The sequence below is a fragment of the Lepisma saccharinum genome, chromosome 13, assembly GCF_977018435.1.
Source record: "Lepisma saccharinum chromosome 13, izLepSacc3.1, whole genome shotgun sequence".
NCBI classification, from domain to species: Eukaryota; Metazoa; Arthropoda; class Insecta; order Zygentoma; family Lepismatidae; genus Lepisma; species Lepisma saccharinum.
Window position 1 is genome coordinate 23,682,449 of NC_139241.1, and position 21,924 is coordinate 23,704,372.

The following is a 21,924-nucleotide window of genomic DNA, read 5'->3' on the forward strand; positions in this document are numbered from 1 at the left end:
TAAAAATTAACATTAAAAACTGTACTTACGTATGTGAGTATGTTGTTCCTATTTTCCTTTCTTTAGAACTACGTTTCGGAGACTAACTACCCCCTTCTTCAGGTTCATATGAAAAAACTAGGTACTTAACATAGTACCATGTCGAAATGTATTAAAAGGATTGTGGACAAGGGTTGGTGTGGATACATTTAAGATATTATATCCTTGCCCCAGACGTATATATAAAAAGCTTGTTGTTCACTAAAAACTTGCACAATTAACCTATTCTCATGTTAAAAAACTAAAAAAAAACAAAAAAAAACTGTGTGTATCACTATATACAACTTGCAGGTATGGCCTTTCCTGCTTGACTGTGTTTCCTAATCCACATGAAGGTCACTCCTCCAAGAACGCTTTCCTCTACCCTTTATTTCCTAATTTCACCTTATTGCATCACAATTCCAACGCAAATTCTAGTTCTTCTGGAGCAGCTTGGATAACTGCCAGAGTAACGTGGAAACCGATATTGGGTGCAACCTTCCAGGCTTTATCCCATTTTTTGAGGAATTGATCCTGATGATATGTTAATTGATAAAGAGACACTCCCAAGGAACAACTATGCCCAGGCCAGGATTCAAACCCAGGGCCCCTAGAGCATTGTAGCACGTTGTTCTAACCACTCCGCCACAGATGTCAGCAAATTCGTAATATAACATCATATAGTAAATGTTCTCGATTTGTGGGTAAGTAGGGTTAAACTAACAATGTCTGGTAACCCATCAATTACTTTAAGCTGTTGCTAAGAGGATAGTCAAATTTATAAAAGTGGTAAATCAGTTTTATTTTTTAATTCATTTTACTACGAGGGTCACTATTTATATTTTGAACCTAACAATGAAAAAACAGGAATTTGGCATTGAAAACTGCTTTATTGTTTTTCGAGGTATTCTCCTTTATGGTCAATACACTTTCGCATTCGTTCGAACCATTTGTCAAAGCAGTTTTTCCAATCTTCTTGAGACACCTCCATAATATGGTTTTTGAACGCATCAACTGCGTCTTCCACCGACGAAAATCGTTGTCCACGCAATTTATTCTTGACATTCGGGAACAAGAAGAAGTCATTGGGTGCCAAATCAGGATTGTATGGTGGATGACCCATCAATTCGATTTTTTGACTGTTCATAAAGTCGGTTGTTAGACGAGATGTGTGACAGCTGGCATTGTCTTGATGAAGAATGATCACGAGGTTTGTTTGTTTTCCGTATTTGACCGAAGACCTCTGGCAAACAAATTGTTGTGTACCATTCAGAGTTGACCGTTCTACGTTCATCTAAAGGCACAGTTGCCACATGACCAGTTTTCCCGAAAAAACAGGCGACCATTTGTTTCGATGTGTTTCGAGCGCGAACAACTTTTGTTGGATTGGGTTCATCTTGAAACACCCATACAGTCGACTGCTGTTTACGTTCCGGTTCATATGCATATATCCATGATTCGTCACCTGTTACAATCTTATATACGTCTTTTGAAGCAACACGATTGTATTTATTGAGCATTTGTTTGCACCAATTGACGCGAGCGTCTTTCTGAGTTTTTGTCAAATTGTGTGGGATCCAACGAGAACATACCTTTCTCACAGCTAAATGATCATGTAATATTTTATATATGCTGGTGGAACTAATGCCTATGGTTGCCTCAATCTCACAGTATGTCACATGACGATCTTGCAGTATTAGGTTTTGCACAGCATCAATATTTTCTTGAACAACAACTGATTTTGGACGACCTTCGCGAATCTCGTCGGTGAGCGAATGGCAGCCACGATTAAATTCGTTATACCAGCGTTTCACAGTGGCAAAGGATGGGGCTTCATCGCCAAATGTGGAAGTAAGTTGATCGATGCACTCGTCTTGATAATCCACGTCGAAAATCGTAAAAAATCATCCCACGAAAATCTTCACGAGTTAATTCCATTTTATTGTTGTCACGCTGTCTCCAAGGCAACATAAACAACAGAAATGAAGCTATTGACAAAACATTTGAAGTACGTTATGGTCAATAATGCCAGACGATTCCGTGCAAACGTCAAATTGCGCCTAACTTCAACCAGTGTTGCCAAGGCTCAAAATATAAATAGTGACCCTCGTAATATGTTCTAATTAACTATATGTGTCCTTATGGGTTAAAAATACATAAAAAACAGCATACCCACATGAAGAAAATTGAAGAGTTTGTTTTAAGTCCAATTTCTGGTCAAAACAACTAATTGGGACTTGATTTTCAAAGTGGAATATAAACCACTATATGATGTACCTCCAGAAAGGAATGCATGCCCTCTTGATTTTCAGGTGGTGGATTTATTAGAATCTTGTGAATGAGAAGTAGTTCTACTCTAATTTGTATTAAGAATGATTACAGAAAAAAGAGATAAGCTGGACAATTAAGTCCATTACGTGAACTGCCACAAACATCGGAATACTTGACTCTCACTTTGCATCCATCAGTTAACGTTATTAAACAAGCCACAGATTCAATTTGCGGTGTCAACTTATTTGTCTAGTAAATCTAGTCTCAATTAATGTACTTGTGCTAAACTTTTTATTATCCTTTGATGATCTGGTAAAGGATTCCTCAAACAACATTGTTTGTTGTAATATGTTATCAATATTTTTTTACAATAATTAGTCATGTCTCTTGGGAAGGGCATGTGCCCTCATGTCCCACCCACTAAATCTGCCAATGCCGTTCCTTTACAGTTGATTTTCCTATGCTTGAAAATATTATTACTTCATGCACTTATAGGCTAATTGAACTGGATCTACATTGTAAAATGGAATCTGAACCACTATATGTCTCCACTGGGTATTGAACCTGGGACCCCAAGATTACAAGCCCCTTCTATTTTCACCATTGCAACAAAAAACAAGAACTAAATATACAGAATGGAAAATAACTAATCAACTTCTGTTGACACATCAGCATGCTGTTAGTATTTTTACATTGTTGCTACGTTGGCTTATTTACATTTTCTGGTAGTTTACATACTGAAAATATGTGTGTATACAACCTGCGTAACGTTTGGTGAATGAATGGTCTGATATATCTACAGCAACATGAACCAGGTGCACACATATGCACATGGCTATACAGAGATATGTCGAGAAGTGCCATCTAGCTTAGGAGTACACGAGGCCATCAGGGTAAACCTGCTGTGGGCAGTCAAACGTCATAGTGCAACAAGTGAATAAAGTTCTGCTAGAAATTGGGGAAAATGGCAACAGAGATGCATGAAATGTGTGGTGCAAGTGTACTTGTTGGGAAGCTGAGAGCAGAAAATGTGTTTATGATTGGTTCAAATGCTTTCATGGCAGGATGCAAGTGACTGAGAATGAGCTACGTTCAGGGTTGGGTGTCGATAAGCACAACCCTAGACATCAAGCGAGTTTCAACACATGCTGGAATGAGATTGGCAACTGACTCTGACTGATAGCGGATGCATTGGACATTAGCAAGGACACAGTGTGCTCCATTGTCCAAGTACGTGTAGCAGCTGTTCTGCGATTGATTCCTAAAGAGGCCTTTGCTGACAGCTTTCAGAAGCTTTATGAACTTTACCAAAAGTTTGTTGAGGGAGATGGCTCCTGGTTTTTTGAGTCCAAAAATTGGTTTCTAACCTTTCGTCACTAAATCGTTGAGTCAGTTAAGAAAAGTAATCATAGCAGAGCAAAATCTTCAGACGCAGAAGATTAAAGTTTATAAGTCCCTATTTTGCAACACTGTAGTAAATTTCTCATGTTTAATATGTCAACTGTAGGCCTAATACAAAAATCGGTAACAACTAATGTGTTAAGTTTTTTTTCTTTTCAGACAGGAAAAAATGCTTGATAATTGTCACATAGGAATGATGTGCGTTGACTTGAACTATTCAGTTTACACATATATTCACTAGTTTTCCATAAATAAATCCGACCTTGGATCAAAGACAGTTTAGTAACAAATTATTTTTAAGTACTGGCAAATACAGGAACATTTTCTTGTAAAGAAAGAAAATAGCTTCACATAATGGTCACACCCCACTTGATTGGAAAAATTGCATAAAATCTGCGATAATTGTGTGGTCAAATATGGTAAATGAAGTTCCACATCTGTATCATTGAGATAAATACATACAGTAGTGAACACTCAATATAGCCAGGGGAAGCATTCACTGACCCTGTCTAGGGGGCGAGTGGCCAGCGAATATTGAGCAGAGTGAGTGTGAAAATAAAGATAAGGTATCATTCACAAGTACTTGAAATACAAAGGGGTGATAACCTTTTTTTTAATAGCTCTGGTTATTCTTTCCAAGGGAAGAGTTCACAACTGAATACATGAAAATCCAACAAGCTAACTGCTGAATAACATTTACACACTGTATTTAATAAATTCTGATATTAAAGATAATAGAAGATTTCTTCAAGCTCTCAGAGGAATTCCGCTATTATTCCAATCATTTCATATATATATATAAGAATATGGAGCACTATATTACAGGTGAAGGCAGGGGTGCCCATCCCCCCCCCCCCAATTGTCATGCATCCCGCCCAAATCTCATCATTCGCAACCTCAAACCAGATCCTAATCCCCACAAAATATTTAATTACGACAGCGTGTCTAAAGAAAGTAACTTTTTCTTAGCTTTACAGAACACTATACTTCATCTCCCCACCCTCTCTAAACAGCATTGCCCATAACTGAGGACCACCCCTAAAATCGTTCCATCATAATCCCCTCAAAATAGTTTGGATGAATATATAATAATTGATGTCTATTTGAATGAAATACCAAGTTAACCTGTCCATATCTTTTAATTGTTCGATTTTCAAAAAAAACTTAAAAGCTAGAATATTGATTGGTTAAATGTAGTAAATTAAATTATGTAAATATGCATATAAATAGTGTTTGAGAGTCAATTTGAGTATTTAACACAATTGTTACACAACTTAAGATAAATTCAACCTTGGCAAACCAAATTAACATGCTCCAGCTGTATGACCGATTCAATTATTGTGTCACGAGACATTACAGAACCCTAGCTAGAAATTCCTAAGTTCAGGGTGATAATACAAGGGGTGATCAACTGAAACCCATTCGTTCCATGTATTATTGGTATAGTGTATAGGAGGATATTGTTTGTCCAATAGTGTGTAATGGCTAATGTCCCTGTGTGTTGGGTGTAGGAATGTTGTTTATACGTGTTTCCATATAAAGAGTGAAAGATTGTGTTCAACATCCCCAATCTGTCCAAACAGGACCAGCGTGCTGTCATCCAGTTTCTGAGTGCCGAAGGTTGTCAACCAGCTGAAGTGTACCGGCGTATGAAAGACGTGTATGGTGATGCATGTGTGTCCAAAACAACAGTGGTGGACTGGGCAAGAATGTTTCGGAAGGGGCGTGAACAAACCACTGATTATCTCCATCCTGGTCAAGACCATGTTGTTGCCACAGAAGACATGTGTGAAAAGGTGAATGCAGCAATATCTGCAGATAGACGCATGAGTATTCGATCCATAGCGAACGAGTTAAACATGGGTTATGGTACTGCTCACAAAATTGTGAAAGCTCTGGGTTATCATAAAGTGTACACTAGGGTTATGACTAAATTTTTTTTTTGCAAAATTTTGTATCTCCTGTGGTCGCAAATGATGAGCTTTTGTGACCTGATTACTAAAAAATAATTATTACAGGTGGCTCTAGAAAAAACTTCCCGAACCAACCCGTTTCAATTTCAGTTATGTGTCACAAGAACTGTATGTACGGTACAGTAGCCTGTAGCTACTAAAAAAGTAGATCTTTATAATATCGCTCACGATAAAATGACTAATAAGATGTGATTAAACTTTTAGTAAAACATTATTTAAAATTATACGTGTATTTGTATCTGTATGTAGTTACAGATTATGCTAATATTACAGTGTGTGTGACTGTTGGTGGTTTCAAACAGTGAGGATTCTTCGGAAAGAGCATCACAATAAATTTAATATTTTTATAACCCTACATTATCAATAACAACTATTTTTGGGGCTCTTTCGAAAAATACCACAAACAACATTTGAAAAGGGTATTATTAATGTAATAATTAGTAAATTAATGTAGTAATTATTAAATGATTATTTATTAAGTGACAAATTGTGTATATTTTCTCTATCTTCAGGTTTCGTAGTTCAATATTAGTATTATAATGGCATATTATAAATCAAGTGAAGCGATTAAGAAAAATGTGGAATCGTGGACGCAGAATGTAGCTATTGATGCAACAATAAGACGAGATGTACCTATAATTAAAACACTTAGTTCTTTTACTCGACTTCCGCGAAATAAAGACATTATTGGTCGCTATCATACACTTCTGGAAACAGAGAAAGATAAGAAGGAAAGAATGGCTATGATAACTAACGGGTGAGCTTACTGTTCTCTGGGAAAAATTTAGCTTTCCAATTTTATCAAAACAAGTAATTATGTCAAAAGTAGTTAAATTGATTGAAGAGAACGATAAAAATAGAAAGAGGAAAAAGGATTCACCTCAAGTTGAAATAGAAAATATATTTGACATAACGAAAACAGATTGACATTGGTGTGCCAAGAAGATAAAGAACTATACAAGTTACAAGTGAAATCACAAGGTAAAATTGGATATGTAACAAGCACAGTTGCTCCACAATCGTCCATCCATCCCTCTAAGCGAGTGCGAATATCGGCTTCACAATCTGAACCAAACGCTGTCTTTGCCACTGATGTAGACGACGCATCATCAGCAGAAGAAAGTAGTGATGAATTTTTTCTGACACAGCATATGTATCAGAAGAAAATGAAAGTGACAAAAGAAAACGAGTCGTGCATTTTTCAACATCACATGCAGCTAAGTTGGTGACAAAAAAATCTATTTCAATTAATAAAGCTGCTGTAGTGTGCTCCAGTCCAGCCGAAGATGGAATCAGTGTTCCAACACCATCACTCAGGTGTTTGGCGAGCTGTTATAAGAAGTGGCGAAGATGAAAGGCGTAAAATAAAATCTATTTTGCAAGAAGAGAAACAATTCTGCCTTCATTTCGATGGTAAGCAAATTGCAAATCACGAGTATCAAGTGGTAATCTTGAAGAGTTCACTTAGAGAATTGAAATTAGGTAAAATGTGAAAGCAAGGTCATCGCAGGATATTTTTAATGCACTGCAAATTTTGCTGAATTAATTTGATGCATGGAAGAACTTCAAAATGATCGTATGTGACACAACAGCAGTAAATACTGGACGAGTAAATGGAATTGTTCAAAAATTAAAAAGTGAAATCATCACAAGAGGATTTGATCAACCACAGTACATTGGCTGCCAGCACCATATTCTTGATAGAATCGTAAAGCATGTGTTAGACTTCTTTCATCCGATTTCTTCTACCAAAACAACTCTGAACTATGAATTCGTGGACGAAGTGATAAAACAATACGATGTCTTACAGCAGTCCTACAAGCCAGAAAGTGAAATGATAACTGTTCAAAATCCAGGTTGGCGAGATGATTTTAGGTTTCTGTATGAGTTATGTAGAGCATTGCATTTCCTTAAAGAAACTGGTGCAATCCCAGCAATTAAATGGAGAAAATTACCGTCTCTTCACAATGCCAGATGGAATTCACGTGCTATATATGCTCTTATTTCGTACTTCTCCATTCCTAAATGGAGAATATCACTGCAAATAGCGTGCTCTTTCATCTCAAATACATGGTTCTAGTGGTTTTCTAACCAAATGTTCAACGCAGAGATTCAGCAGAAACTGATGGATGAAATTTCCGAATTAAATTGCTCTGCAGCCATGAAGTGCTTTGTAACTCACTGGAATGTTGAAAGATCTGTTGTAGATATATCACGGACGAATATTTGTGCCGAACGAGGGGTGAAATTAATGGAAGAACTGTACCAGAAATGCAAAACATAAATATTTGAATCTGAAGCTTATTTCAACTAATACATTTTGACTGTGCTGAATGTACTTAAATTTGAGAATTTTCATTGTCATTGGTGCGGAACATTTTTTATGAATTGAACGAAATAATTGTCATTTTCTGATTCTGTATTAAAAAGTTCATTGATTTCTACTACAGGCTAAAAAAATATTTTTTTGTCATAACCCTAGTGTACACGCAGTGGATACCCAGGGTATTGACGGAGGCCCAAAAGTTTGAGCGTATGGGATGCTCCATTGAACATTTGTCACGTTACCATTTGGAAGGTAACGACTTCTTGCTGCGCATTGTTGCTGAGGATGAAACTTGGTGCAATCATTTTGAACCGAGTTCAAAGTCTTCCACTATGCAGTGGAAACACCCCTCATCTCCACGTCCCAAAAAGTTCAAGATGCAACCGTCTGTGGGGAAAGTTATGGCGTCTGTGTTCTTTGATTGCCATGCACCATTATTGCTCAACTTCAAGGAACCAGGACAGTCCATCAACGCCGCACGCTACTGTGAGACCTTGACACAGTTACGGAGAGCCATCAAAAACAAAAGGCCTGGTTTATTGACCGCTGGAGTCATTGTGTTGCATGACAAAGCGCGTCCACACGTTGCAAACCAGGATTTGTTTCAACGATTCAAGTGGGAAATGTTGCGACACCCACCCTACAGCCCTGACCTTTCACCTTGTGACTTTCACACCTTTGGGCCTCTAAAGAAGGCTTTGAAAGGTCAGAGATTTCAGTCTGACGCTGAAGTTCAGGACGCTGTGCATGATTGGTTTGAGATTCAGCCTTCGCAATTTTACATGGACGGCATTTGTAAGTTAGTGACACAGTGGGACAAGTGTCTCAACGCTCATGGTGACTTCTTCTGAACAATATTTTTACTGAGCGCTAACCATAGACGCCTCTAGACAGTGTAAAAGTTTCAGCTCGAAATAAAATTTATTTCACGAATTATGACCACTGAGCGGGTTTCAGTTGATCACCCCTTATATAACACGGTTCCGCTTTCAAAGACCACCCCATTTTCTTGTGGTAAATATAGTTATTTTAGTAACCCATAACAATAATTAAGTGGATTTTCTCTTCAGTGAAAATTTAACTTGTTAAAGTAAAATTTTCCTGTGAAAAGAAGTTACAAATGTGAATTCGATGTATTTTTGTTTCAAATGACGCACCTGCTTTAAATTAAGCAGTATACCAACACTAAGTCTTATATTTTAAGAAATGATGTTATTAATGAATATCGCTTATGTCTTATAATGCAGCTATAATATAAAACTTCACATTCACCTCAGTAAAGCACCAAACACGCATTCTCGCAACACAGCATTGCAAGCGAAGGGAGCAAGAAAATGTTTACATACATTTCCTTGTAGGCTTTCAAGAATTTTAATTTAATGGGGTGTCAACACTTTTTAGGATCCCGATATATTTAGTCTTTTCCAGCTCCACTTTCGGGGTCGATACCATATCGCTAAATACAATCTCCAAAATTAATGTTCGAACTCTCTCTCCACTACAGAAATCTCTTGACAAACAAAGATTTAACACTTTATCAAGAACTTTATATCTTGCTCCCTCGAATTTAATACTCAATCCAACCCCAAAATTTCCATGCCAATTGTAGACTTACTGTTGATATTGAAGTTTGGATAGTGCCTTCTCCAACAAATAAATTCTAGTCTCCACGCCAGAATTTCCATAACAGTCTAAGATAATAGTAATACAGAAGAATTGGATACCCCCCCTCAATGTAATGCTCAATTCCTCTTTAAATAACTAAAATACCCACCATAATCTAAGACCTTGAGTTAGATACTGTCCCCCCCCAAACGTTTAATTCAGAATCCCCTAGAACCCACGTGTCAATTGAGGTCTAATATGTCAATTTTCCTCCCACCACCCCCTTCGATAATACCCTTAAACACATTATTTTCTTCATCTAATGGATTAAATATGGTACATTCGAGGTGTACAATTTTTACATATATTTTGGAAAGATCCCCCCCAAAAATGTAAATGGTGTAGCCTGTGCCTTAATCCCCCCTGTGGGCACTCCTAGGTGAAGGTAATTTGCAGCTAGTAAAAACAAATAGTAATTATAACAGTCCCAAGGTATTGCATGATATAATCTTTGTGTTCCTGTATGTACCTCTAGGATCTGTATATCCCTGGTTGAAAATAACCTATCTAGAGACAAACATTTTTACATATTGATTACAATAGTTGAAATGTAAGTTAATACTGAATAATAGCATGTACGAAATTTTAAAGCCAATATTGGATACTCATTTAACATGGAGCGAATTTACAATATAGAGAGTATCTCCAATTTTGTTAATATTTCGTATACTAATTTTGACCCTCTAATCACGAATCTGTTCTTAAAATGCGGGGGTCACATGTGCAAATCGGGAAAAAGCCGTGTAAGTGGAATATTTATTTTTTGGAGTGAATGTTGAATATAGAGAATATCTCCAATTTCGTTAATATTTGGTATATTAACTAAATTTGGTCTTCTAATCACAAATCTGTTGTTAAAAGGCGGGGGTCACGTCTGAAAATCGTGAAAAAAGCTGATGTAAGTTGAGAATATTTTTTAAAAAAAAGCTGTATCGCATTGTTTTACGAACAAAATTCTAACTAAGATTGCCTAACCTCACCGGAAATGGTTTGTGGGGCTATCCGTCAATGGTTCGTGGGGCTATCCATCAATGGTTCATGAGGTTACCCATTCATAATGTACTGATCAGAAGGCCAAAATTAGTAAAACTACCAAATATTAACGAAATTAAAGATACTTTCTTACCCTAACCTTACCGGAAAAAGTTTTGTAGCACTAGCTTCCTCACTGCACAAGATGCAATTTCTCTAGAAGAACATTTGAACACCGTTGCCAAACCTACCTCTATTCAAAGTCTGCATTCCACATGCTCTTTTACCTAACGAAGCAACAACTAATACTCTGCAAGTAACGAAGGAACGGTGTGGCAAACACTGTAGACAGTGCAACGAATGCCGAACGTCACTTGTTCATATCAAACATGGCTGTTATTCATAATTGGGAAAAGAGAGACGCGATAGTATATAAATACGGAGAAACTAGTACTCACTTTTTATGTATGGAGAATGATTGTGGTAATGAAGAACATAATTTTGCAACATATATAGACATAAGTGTACAATTTTTACTTGTGACCCCCAAACCTTAACTCCAGATACGTTACCAGGACTGCATATTTAGTGAGTATAAGAAGTAGGAAAGGAATTGGAGACATTCTCTATATTCATACCTTTTTTTAGAGCCGTATCGCATTGTTTTACAAACAACATTTGGTAAAAATGTCATATGCGGGAAATGGATTTCTTCAAATTTACAGGAGAAAGTACTTACCGAATTGAGTTTCTGTGTAATTTCGGAAGTCCGTAGAAGTGTTTTCTCCCATTTTTCAAACTATTTTGCCGCTAAATCATGTATATTTCTATAATAATGTCCGTCTACAATTATAAGACGTCCGGATTTTCCTGGACATGTCCTACATTTGAGCCTTATGTCCGGCATCCGGGAGGAATTTGAAAATATCATAAATGTCCTACATTTTGAGCGTTACATAATATTAATTAGGAAAATAGGTAACAGAAGAAAATCATGCAAGTTACAAGTCTATGGCCTGCGCTTCCAAACTTAAAGGTGAAATTTATTTTGATTCAGTCATTGAACAAAAAGAAAAAAGTTTGTCCTGCTATTAAACAAACAGGGAAAACGGATGCACTTAATGAACGAAGTTTTGGGACCACTTTCTGATAAAGTCACTGTTCAATGCCTCAGCAGAATTTCTTGCATTAGGGTTTATACTGATGGAACAAGGTGTTGTCCATTCTTATTCAATATAATTTTATTGTAAAGCAGATATATATAGAACAAAGATATTCAGAGTGTCTGCCAGTCAAGAAAGCCATGTTAGCCAAGAAAAAGTAAAGAAATCAACAAATAAGAAGTTAATAAAAAGGCAATAAATTATTCTTGTGGTCAAGAATTTTTGCTATCATAATGACTGATTGGTTGATTTAGTTTATATCACTTCACTTTTTCTGTCCATTTGGCTAATCGCGAAGATGAAGATGAATGGTGGTAACATAAGATGGATGAAGGGACAGTCACAAACATATAGGGACAACCGACACAAGCCACACATATAGGGTTACCAGATGTCCGGATTTTCCCGGACATGTCCTACATTTTAGCCTTATGTCCGGTGTCCAGGAGGAATTTGAAAAATATCATAAATGTCCTACATTTTGAGCGTCACATAATATTAATTAGGAAAGTAGGTAACAGAAAAAAATCATGCAAGTTACAAGTCTATAGACTGCACTTCCAAACTCCATGGTGAAATTTATTTTCATTCAGTCATTGCCCAAAAAGAAAAAAGTTTGTCCTGCTATTAAAAATACGGTAAAATGAAGCACTTAATGAACAAAAGTTTTGGGACCACTTTCTGATAATGTCACTGTTCAATGCCTGAGCAGAATCTCTTGCCTTACGGATTATACTGATGGAACAAGGTGTTGCCATTCTTATTCAATATAATTTGATTGTAAAGCAGGGGTATAGAGAACAAAGTTATTCAAGGTGTCTACCAGTCAAGAAAAAGTAAAGAAATCAACAAATAGGTCAAGAAGTCAATACAAAGGCAATAAATTATTCTTGTGGTCAAGAACTTTTGATATCAAAATGACTGATTGGTTGATTTAGTTTATTTTACTTAACTTTTTTCTGTCCCTTTGGTTAATCGCAAAAATGATAATAAATGGCGGTAAAGTAAGATGGATGAAGGGACAGTCATAAACATATAGGGACAACCAACACAAGCCCCACATAAGATAATACTGGCTTGAGTCCAGATGCCAAAGCCTTGGTCGTCTGCCAAACACAGTCCAGGATGCATTAATACGAGAAAGCAGATCTAATTCTCTTCTTAAATTCAGCTTCAGTTTTCATCTTAACTGGCCCTTTGGTAGGGGTTTTCAATAAATACATATTTATTTTCTTAATTACTAATTTCCAATTTTACATAAGTAGGGGTCAGATAAATAAACATTAAGAAAGACGGGAAACAGGTCTAGAAATGTCCAGAAAAACTCAAGAATTCTGGATGTGTTATTTTGGTAGACACCCTGTTATTGAACTAAAGACTACCCAAGATGAAACTTCTCGAATATTAAATTATGGTAATTGCTGAATATTTGTTTAACATTACAGGTCATAATTCAAATGTTCAGAGAGTACTTTTATCAGCCCAACAGACTAACGAGAGAAATTATTTTTTCATAAAGCCTGTAAAATGTCTGTTACTGGTCCCTATAATTTCAAAGAGTTTGACTGTCCACTCTAACATAAATATAGTTTGACTAAACCTGAAAATTTGATAAAAATTGGGTAAAAATTTACTATCCTTCGGACACCTCTAATTTTTTCGTTTCATCAATTTTTGACATTCGTACTTACGTATCTGCTTCGCGGAACATTCCTGAAGGTGTATCAACGTTGTTTTGATGAAATTAATTGCAATTTTTCACATTATCAGTAAGTCTTTCTGATAGGCCTTTTCGCTTGCCTGAGACGAACTAACCTAACCACGCGCCAATGGTTTGTGGGGCTAGCGCCAATGGTTCGCAATTATTTCCAATTTCTAGATCCTGATACTAACACGACACCAAATTTCAACTATGTTACCTAACCTAACAGAACTAACCTAACCACGCGCCAATGGTTCGCAATTATTTCCAATTTCTAGATCCTGATACTAACACGACACCAAATTTTAACTATGTTTCCTAACCTAACAGAACTAACCTATCCACGTGCCAATGGTTCGTGGGGCTAGCTATTCTCCGTCGGAGAATTAATTTTCAACAAACAACATGAATTTCAGCTATGAAACATTACCACATTACACAAAACACCTTCCCGATGTTCGACAATGCTACAGGAACTTATTACAGTAAGTAGTTTCTTCTGTAAAAATAAATAAATGTGTCCGAAGGATAGTAAACAAGTACCAAAAATTGTAGTAAGAGGTGCATTGATTAGTATGATTGCAAGTCTTGAAATTTTGCATTTAAAAATTCATTAAGAATTCATTTTTTTAAAACTGAAGAGTGTAATTTTTCATCTACTTTCTAACGTGCTCTATAGAAATATGTATTATTCATTGAGAATGTTTTGTGTCCTACATTTTGGGACGGCATGTCCTACATTTCCCTTACAGCGATCTGGTAACCCTACCCACATAAGATTATACTGGCTGTGAGTCCAGACACCAAAGCTTCGATTGTCTGCCAAACACAGTTCAGGATGCATTAATACGAGAAAGCAGATTTAATTCTCTTCTTACAACCTTGGTGACAATGAAGTTCGACCAGAAAGGAATACGTTATTAAATGCACAGAGGCATAGGAGGTGGAATGGGTGACCCGCAGAAGTGACGCATGTGTGTAAGAGGAGGCGTGTGAGCAGGCAAGAATCGTGATCTCAGCATCTTGCACCCAAGGTCACGTAAGGAACAAAAACAGGGAACTATACGCGTGACATTGAACTTCGACCAGGCACCAGACCCATACGGAAAATTCCAGATAGTGGCGCATTCGACGGAAGCATGACGTCACGGACACGATAAGGGAGTCCGCCGTATATAAGCGCGTGCTGTGCACCGAGGAACCGCAGTGCATCATCACCATGGCCAGGGACAAACCTATTGACAACACCGTGAGGAGAAGAGTCGTGGAGTTGCAATGGGATGGACTCAGTGAACGGGAAATAGGGTGCCAACTGAACTTACCCAAGTCAACCATCCACTGCATCATCAAACACCACCAAAATACGGGTACTACAGAGCCAGGTAAGGCCCCTGGTCGAAAACGCCTGCTGAGCGTGCATGACCTACGGATATTTAGGCACTATATCCAGACCAACAATCATGTTTCTGTGGCCGAATTACGACTGTGGACTCGAGAACGCTTTCACATTGAAGTGTCAACCAGAACCATTCGCCCTTACCTACAGCGATGCGGTTACCGAGTGTACAAGGCGAAACGTAAACCCTTCCTTTCCATGTTGAACAAAGGCAATCGACTACGGTGGACACGAATGTATCGGGGATGGACATTTCGGCAGTGGAACAGGGTTTTGTGGACGGACGAATCCATTTTCAATGTTGTGTACGGGAAAATACGGAAAACAGTCATTTGTCGGAAGGAGGAATAGAATGAAGCAAAATGTTATGCACGTCGGGTACAGAAACCTGCATCAGTGATGGTATGGGGATGCATGACGGCATCTGGGGTTGGCCCACTACACGTCTGTGAGGGCATTGTGAATGCACATGCCTATACACGCATACTGGAGCTGCATCTTCCCACAGTGCGAAGGCACCTGTTCCACAGGCGGCGTCTCATCTTTCAACACGACAATGCCAGGCCTCATACAGCGCGGCTGACAAGAGAATGGTTGACTCGCCATCACGTGCGAACTCTGCCATGGCCACCATCGAGTCCCGACCTCTCGCCCATTGAGAATGTGTGGCGTGTTCTTAAGCGACGTGTGCAACAGAGGGGACCCACGACAGTGGCTGCTCTTATCGCCTGCCTGTAGGAGGAATGGCACCACATCGATGTGGAATACCTTGAACGACTCGTCCGCAGCATGCCCCGACGAATTGCCACAGTTATTCGCCGACGAGGCGGCGCCACACCATGGTAAACAGGATCCCCTCTAACAGTGGTCGAACTTCAATGTCACGTGTAGATGGACGAAAATGTTTTATTTTGTGTGGACACCATAGATTGCTGCGTTGCAGCGGACATTTATGTTTTCCTTTGTTCCATGTAGACTGCTGAATAAAATATGTTCAGCATGTGTTCTCCTTCTTTCACAACGCACTCCTATAGTTGTGACTGGTCGAACTTCATTGTCACTAAGGTTGTAAATTCAGCTTCAGTTTTTATCTTAACTGGTCCTTTGGTAAGGGTTTTCATTAAATAAATATTTATTTTCTTAATTACTAATTTCCAACTTTACCTAAGTAGGGGTTGAATAAAGAAACGTTAAGAAAAATGGAAAAAAGGTCTAGAAGAGTCAAGAAAAAAAATTTGGTAGACATCCTGTTATTGAACTAAAAACTACCCAAGATGAAACTTCACAAACCATTTTAAATTACGGTAATTGCTGAATATTTGTTTGCCATTACAGGTCTTAATTCAAATGTTTCATTACCATCAGCACAAAAGACTCGCGAGAGAAATTATTTTTTCATAAAGTCTGTAAAATGTTCATTTGGTAACGGTCCATAATTTCAAATTGACTGTCCACTCTAATATATCTAATATAAATATAGTTTGACTAAACCTGAAATTTTGATAAAAATTGTCTCCTCTGAGAAGTACCACTTAAATCATGTAGTAAGAGGTGCATTGATTTGTGTAATTGCAAGTTTTGCAATTTTGCATTTAAAAATTCATTAAGAATCCATTTTGTAAAACTGAAAAGTGTCATTTTTCAACTACTTTCTAACGTGTTCTATAGAAATATGTATTATTTATTGAAAATGTTTTGTGTCCTACATTTTAACTTAATGTCCTACAATTCCCTTACAGCGATCTGGTAACCCTATGTCCGTCCGATGCACGAAAGCTGTTGCTTGCATTCCCATCCATGTACTTGAACTGGATGTTGCGAGCATCTGATGATGTAATCCTCAGTAAGAGTTTCCAAACACACAGTTTTTTTCACTATATTGCCAAACCTAAAGCAACCTAATCTAATTGTGATGGTGCATGGAGTTATCGTGAATGGTCATACTATCCCAAATGGTTTTTGGGGCTATACGTGAATGGTTTTTGAGGCTATGCGGGAATGGTTGTCAGGGCTATGTGGGAATGTTTCTGTTAAGAAGGTTGAAACACTGCTTTGCAGTTTGAAAACCAATGCTAGTCAAGATTTGCCTGCCATTTTGCATGTTCAGGAAGCGAGAATAGAACAAACAATAATTACTCGATATGTCGACAATTGATACTAATTCTGTTTTAAAAAAAAGCGAAATCCCTTGTTAAACAATCTTTCGCAATGCAGAATAGGTAAGTACGAATATAAAAAAGTAGAGAATAAACGAGTTAGAGCGATGTCCCGCATATGACAGTTTTACCCAAAATTTTAACTAAGCTTGCCTAACCTAACCTTACTGGAAATGGTTCGTGGGGCTACCCCTGCATAATGTACAATTTCTACACGTGACTCCCGAATTTTAACAATAGATTCGTGATTAGAAGGCCAAAATTAGTTAGTATACCAAATATTAACGAAATTGGAGATACTCTCTATATTGTCATTTATCACAGGCATTTCAGTATAATTATCAGTAACAGTAGTATAAGCCGGAGACGGATTTCTTAAAATTTACAGGAGAAAAGACGAGAAAGTACTTACGGAATTGCGTTCTTGGGGACTTTCTGAAGCCAGGGAAATTGTTTTTTAGAATCGTGCAACGTATTTTGCCTGTAAATAAGGTATTTTTCGTCAATCATGCATCTCCGTTGTACGATAGTTCGTGCCGCCATTACCGTCGACTACGTGAATCAAATGTTCCGTGCGTTCGGTTATGTAACCCCCTCACAGTGTAGCAACCACGCGGAAGTTTGACAAGATGACGTGTGAGCGGTTTTTTTTTTCCCAATGTAAGGTAAGACTCTAGTTTAGGTCCTTTTCCTAAGGAATACGTGTCATATATCATTGGAAAGCATATTTTATAAGGAATTCAACAACGTAAATCCCAAAGCGAGCAAAAATTTCCTGAAGGAGTAAGTCGAGAAAAGCCGATGTTGTCCGGATATGCGCAATTGAACGTACTGAGGAATTTTTTAGATGATGAAGCACATATTTAGGGGTGAAATGAGTGCTAATGGAACCTAACCTAACCTCGTAGGCATACCTCGACCCCGTGAATGGATAGTGGGGCTATCGTGGACAGAAAGTGTAAAAAGAAAAAGGTACTTACCCGAAAAAATGCCGGGTGCCGCACCGCGAACGCAAAGAAGCAATCACCATGCACATAAGGACGTAAAGTAGAGTGTAGCCTCAATTTTCGCTTAAAAACCTTTTGTGAATAGTTTGTGCGGCATTTATCGGTTCATAAGTTTGGAAACACTGCACATCAGCTGACGATAGACAACGTGAGTCAAAATTTGCACACCGAATTAGCAACGACCAATAAATGATTATAATGTTAAAAATAACGCTATTTTCATGGGGAAAAAAGTGATCCCCAGCTTGAAAAATCTTCCGCTATGCATATGAGGTAAGTAGCAATGATTTTTATTTGAAAACAAACTAGTTTAATGTGTCTCCGGCTTATACTACTCGTACCGTTTTTCGAATTAATTTTATTACAAATGGTGCTCTTTTTTAAAAAAACATGTAAGTAAGAATTTTAAAATAATACTTGGTGAAGTAGTTTGCAATTTTCATGCACAATATAATTCCATGTTAATGGATGTGATATATTTCATATCTTTGCTTTGTAACAAAATAATACCTTTTTTGATCTGGCCACATATTATTTTTATTTTATCTTTGTTCGGTGTATTGTCATGTTCATGAATGGCCTTGAATGCGGCATTGAAAAGTGCGTAAAGCATCAACTATGATGATTGCTACAAAGCAGTTATACAATTTAATGTAAAGTTAAACTTTCAAGACTGATTTTCACCTATGTATCTACATTATCAAGTTACTGAAAATTACAACATTGGTGTCCCAAATAATACGACAACTCAAAGTTGTGCAAGATAAGCTGATTAAAAAGTAAATGTGTGGTGTGTATGATAGCTCTGTATAGAAACGCTTGTCAGGAAATCGATCACTGCCATAATATTTCATTGAGATGTTTCTTATTAAAAAAATGATTTTTTAAGACAACAACAAAATGCACTATATTTCGATAGCTCAAATAATTTACAGATAACAAAACATAATGCTAATGCCCAATAAAACAATATTCGTACCTTTTGGAAATGGCAAATGTGCTGCTTCTCGCCACCAACTCCACATAGTTAAGAATCACTGGATATCGTAAAAGTGAAACTCCGTATCCACTGATCAAAATTTTTGCCTAAAGCGATTTTGTTTCCTTGCACGACTTCCGATGTGTTTATGCTACACATCAAACAACAAACGACTGACCTCGCACAAGTAGCGGCGATTGAGGTGTTCGTTCATGCATGACACAAGTTCACAGTATGTGTACGCAATGCAATTACTGATATGTAACTTGCTGAAGATTGACCTTTACCCACTTTCTAGTCAACTGTTATACTTTCACTATTTTGTTCACCTGTTGATTGTTGAACTCTCGAATGACCGCTCATCAGCAATCGTCTGCTTGATGCAACTGTGGTTGTTGCACAAACTATATTGGTAATTAATTTAATTATTTCTTGCTTTTGAATAGATAAGTGAACAGCTAAAAATGTTGCCAAGTTTCTATTTAAAAGTTTTACATTTATGAATGTTTATTTGAATGATATTTATTAAATTTCGTAGACAAGTTGACTCACGTGATTCGACGAAGACGATGTTCGTGACGTCAGCAGCAGACCAAGACCATCCAGGTTCAGGCCACAACGCTCACGCGGGGCCTCCGAGATGGGCGTAGTTAGGTAGGGGTTAGGTGGGGTAAGCCCAACCCCCCACGCATGCAACATATGCACAAAATAATTAAGTAAAGAGAAACTGCCCCAAAAAATATAAAAATTCTCATGAAACTTTCACGTTTTACTCGTGTGGTTGGCAGTCATACAAGGAAGGAATTTCAAATTATGTTTTGGTAGAATACAATAATAATTAAAGTGCATGTACATTTTACGGGATCATATGTTCCAGGCAAGTTTTCAAAGAAAATATAGCAACGGTATTTCTTTGAATCTTCCACCTTGCGCTCCAAGTTCATTAGTGAAATCACCCCTTTGGTCCTTTCCAAACTTTTTGTGCACCTTGTACCATGTCACGAATATTTATGTAGACGCGGGGAATTTACTTGGATTTTCCATTGTAAGAGACCAGGGACGGCGACAGGGGTGGGCACGGGTGGGCAAGCGCCCACCCAAAAATTTCTGTGCCCACCAGATTGCCCACCCAATCAAATTCAATAAGTACATATACTTGGAGATATATGAATGATTCGATAAATAAATGTATTCTGGTGTTCATAACATGTACTATATTTTACTTGTGAATATTGTCTATGCTAGAAATATTCACATATTATCAACCCATAAAAAGCCAATTTTGTTATTAGAAAGTGAAAGAGCTATTGAAACAAAAACTGTGATCAAATGAATACTTCCATGATTAAAAGCAGTTAGTAGGCTTAGGAGGCTCAAAATTATGCAGTGTATGATCAAGATTACATCAGAATTTAGGTTGAACTTGAGGACTGCAGCTCCGGGCCTCCACATACGTATATAAATCCCGGCCTGGGTATGGTTAAAATAATCTCCAAATAAACAAATAAAATCATCATCTTAGCGTTAATTCCTCCAGCTACCCAATACATTATTTCGACTTTTTAATTATTATTAGAATAATTTAATCAAGAAGACTTAGATGGGCAAATCATGTGACACGAATGGCAGAGGAAAGAATAGTTTACAGGATTCTTGTTGGGAAACCTGATGTTAAGAAACCAGTAGGATGGCCAAGACAAGGATGGAAGGATAACGTTGAGATTGACCGAAAAAAATCGACGAGGGTCGGAAAGATTGAATTGATCTTGCCCCGAATAGGGACAGATGGAAGGCTTCTGTTGCTGCAGCCATAAACCTTCGAGTTTAAGTATGCTAGAGAGTGTAATATAGTTTTAATTAGCTGCATTAAAAATTCACATGTGTCCTTTTTTATATTTCATTACAATTTGTATATACTTATTTATCTTCAAATATGGTAGCTATGCGAAATATCAAATTTATATTCGTTCTACGAATAAGAACGTATCACAATAATCACTACAATACCGAAATGAATAAATTTTAATAAGCCAGTTATGTATGGAAAAGCTACAGAATTATTCAATTGCTAATGACTGGCTTATCATATTTAGAAATCCTCGTTCGACACATAAATTTTGCCACATGAATCAGCAGAAAATGTCAAGAGAATCTGTAGATGCAGCTGAAGTAAAGAGAAAAAGTTATGTCACGAAGTATATAGCAGACGATTTTCTTAGTTTGTATCTAACTCCACCTTCATGCTCAGATAGGCTAATCGGGACTAAACTTCCAGTTTAACGTGTAGTCCGAACCAGTGTGCATTGTGCTTCCACCAGAGGGGAGGGGAGTCTTCATTATATTGCGATAGCGTTATGCCATTGGGGGAAATATACAGAAAGAACTCGCACCAAACGTGGCATTTTATCACCACAGAGGATGCGTCCATTTTAAGAGATTGATTGCCTGAGACGGATATTTCAGACTTTCGGAAAACAACGTCATTGTTCACGGAATTAGCTGCCTTGATCCACTAATGAAACGCTGTGCAATTGAAATGAAACTACCATCTCAACTTTCTAAGAGGTATGAACTAATGAAACTCCATTTTTGGAAGAATAAGTTGTGGTTGATTTGTTTTATTAAAATACATTTTTTTGCTAATTTTGATAATGACGACGTTATAAGGTTCAATGGTGATTAGATGAAAGTAACGAAGGGGCGAAAACAAACACATGCTGACACTCAAAATACAAACCCTCATAAATTATTACTTTGACAGTGGTTCCAAGCGCCAGGGACTCGTTGCCCTGAAAGAATCAAGTTTCCAGGGTATGCTGCACAGAATAGAGGTTGACATTCTAGTGTGTTCGAAATGGTCACGACATACAACCCAAGGCATCTATGAAAAATAGA

General features: G+C 37.5%; 1 protein-coding gene across 1 annotated transcript in view; it reads right to left on the minus strand.

The window, feature by feature from the left end:
* Window positions 1-19,403, minus strand: part of LOC145997207 (platelet-activating factor acetylhydrolase-like) — an 81,348-nt gene extending 61,945 nt beyond the window's left edge. Inside the window, exon 1 of the mRNA XM_083133960.1 lies at window positions 19,030-19,403. Coding sequence (XP_082990086.1) covers window positions 19,030-19,075 — 46 coding nt within the window. The 5' untranslated portion in view covers window positions 19,076-19,403. The remainder of the gene's footprint in view (window positions 1-19,029) is intronic.
* Window positions 19,404-21,924: the final 2,521 nt, after the last annotated feature.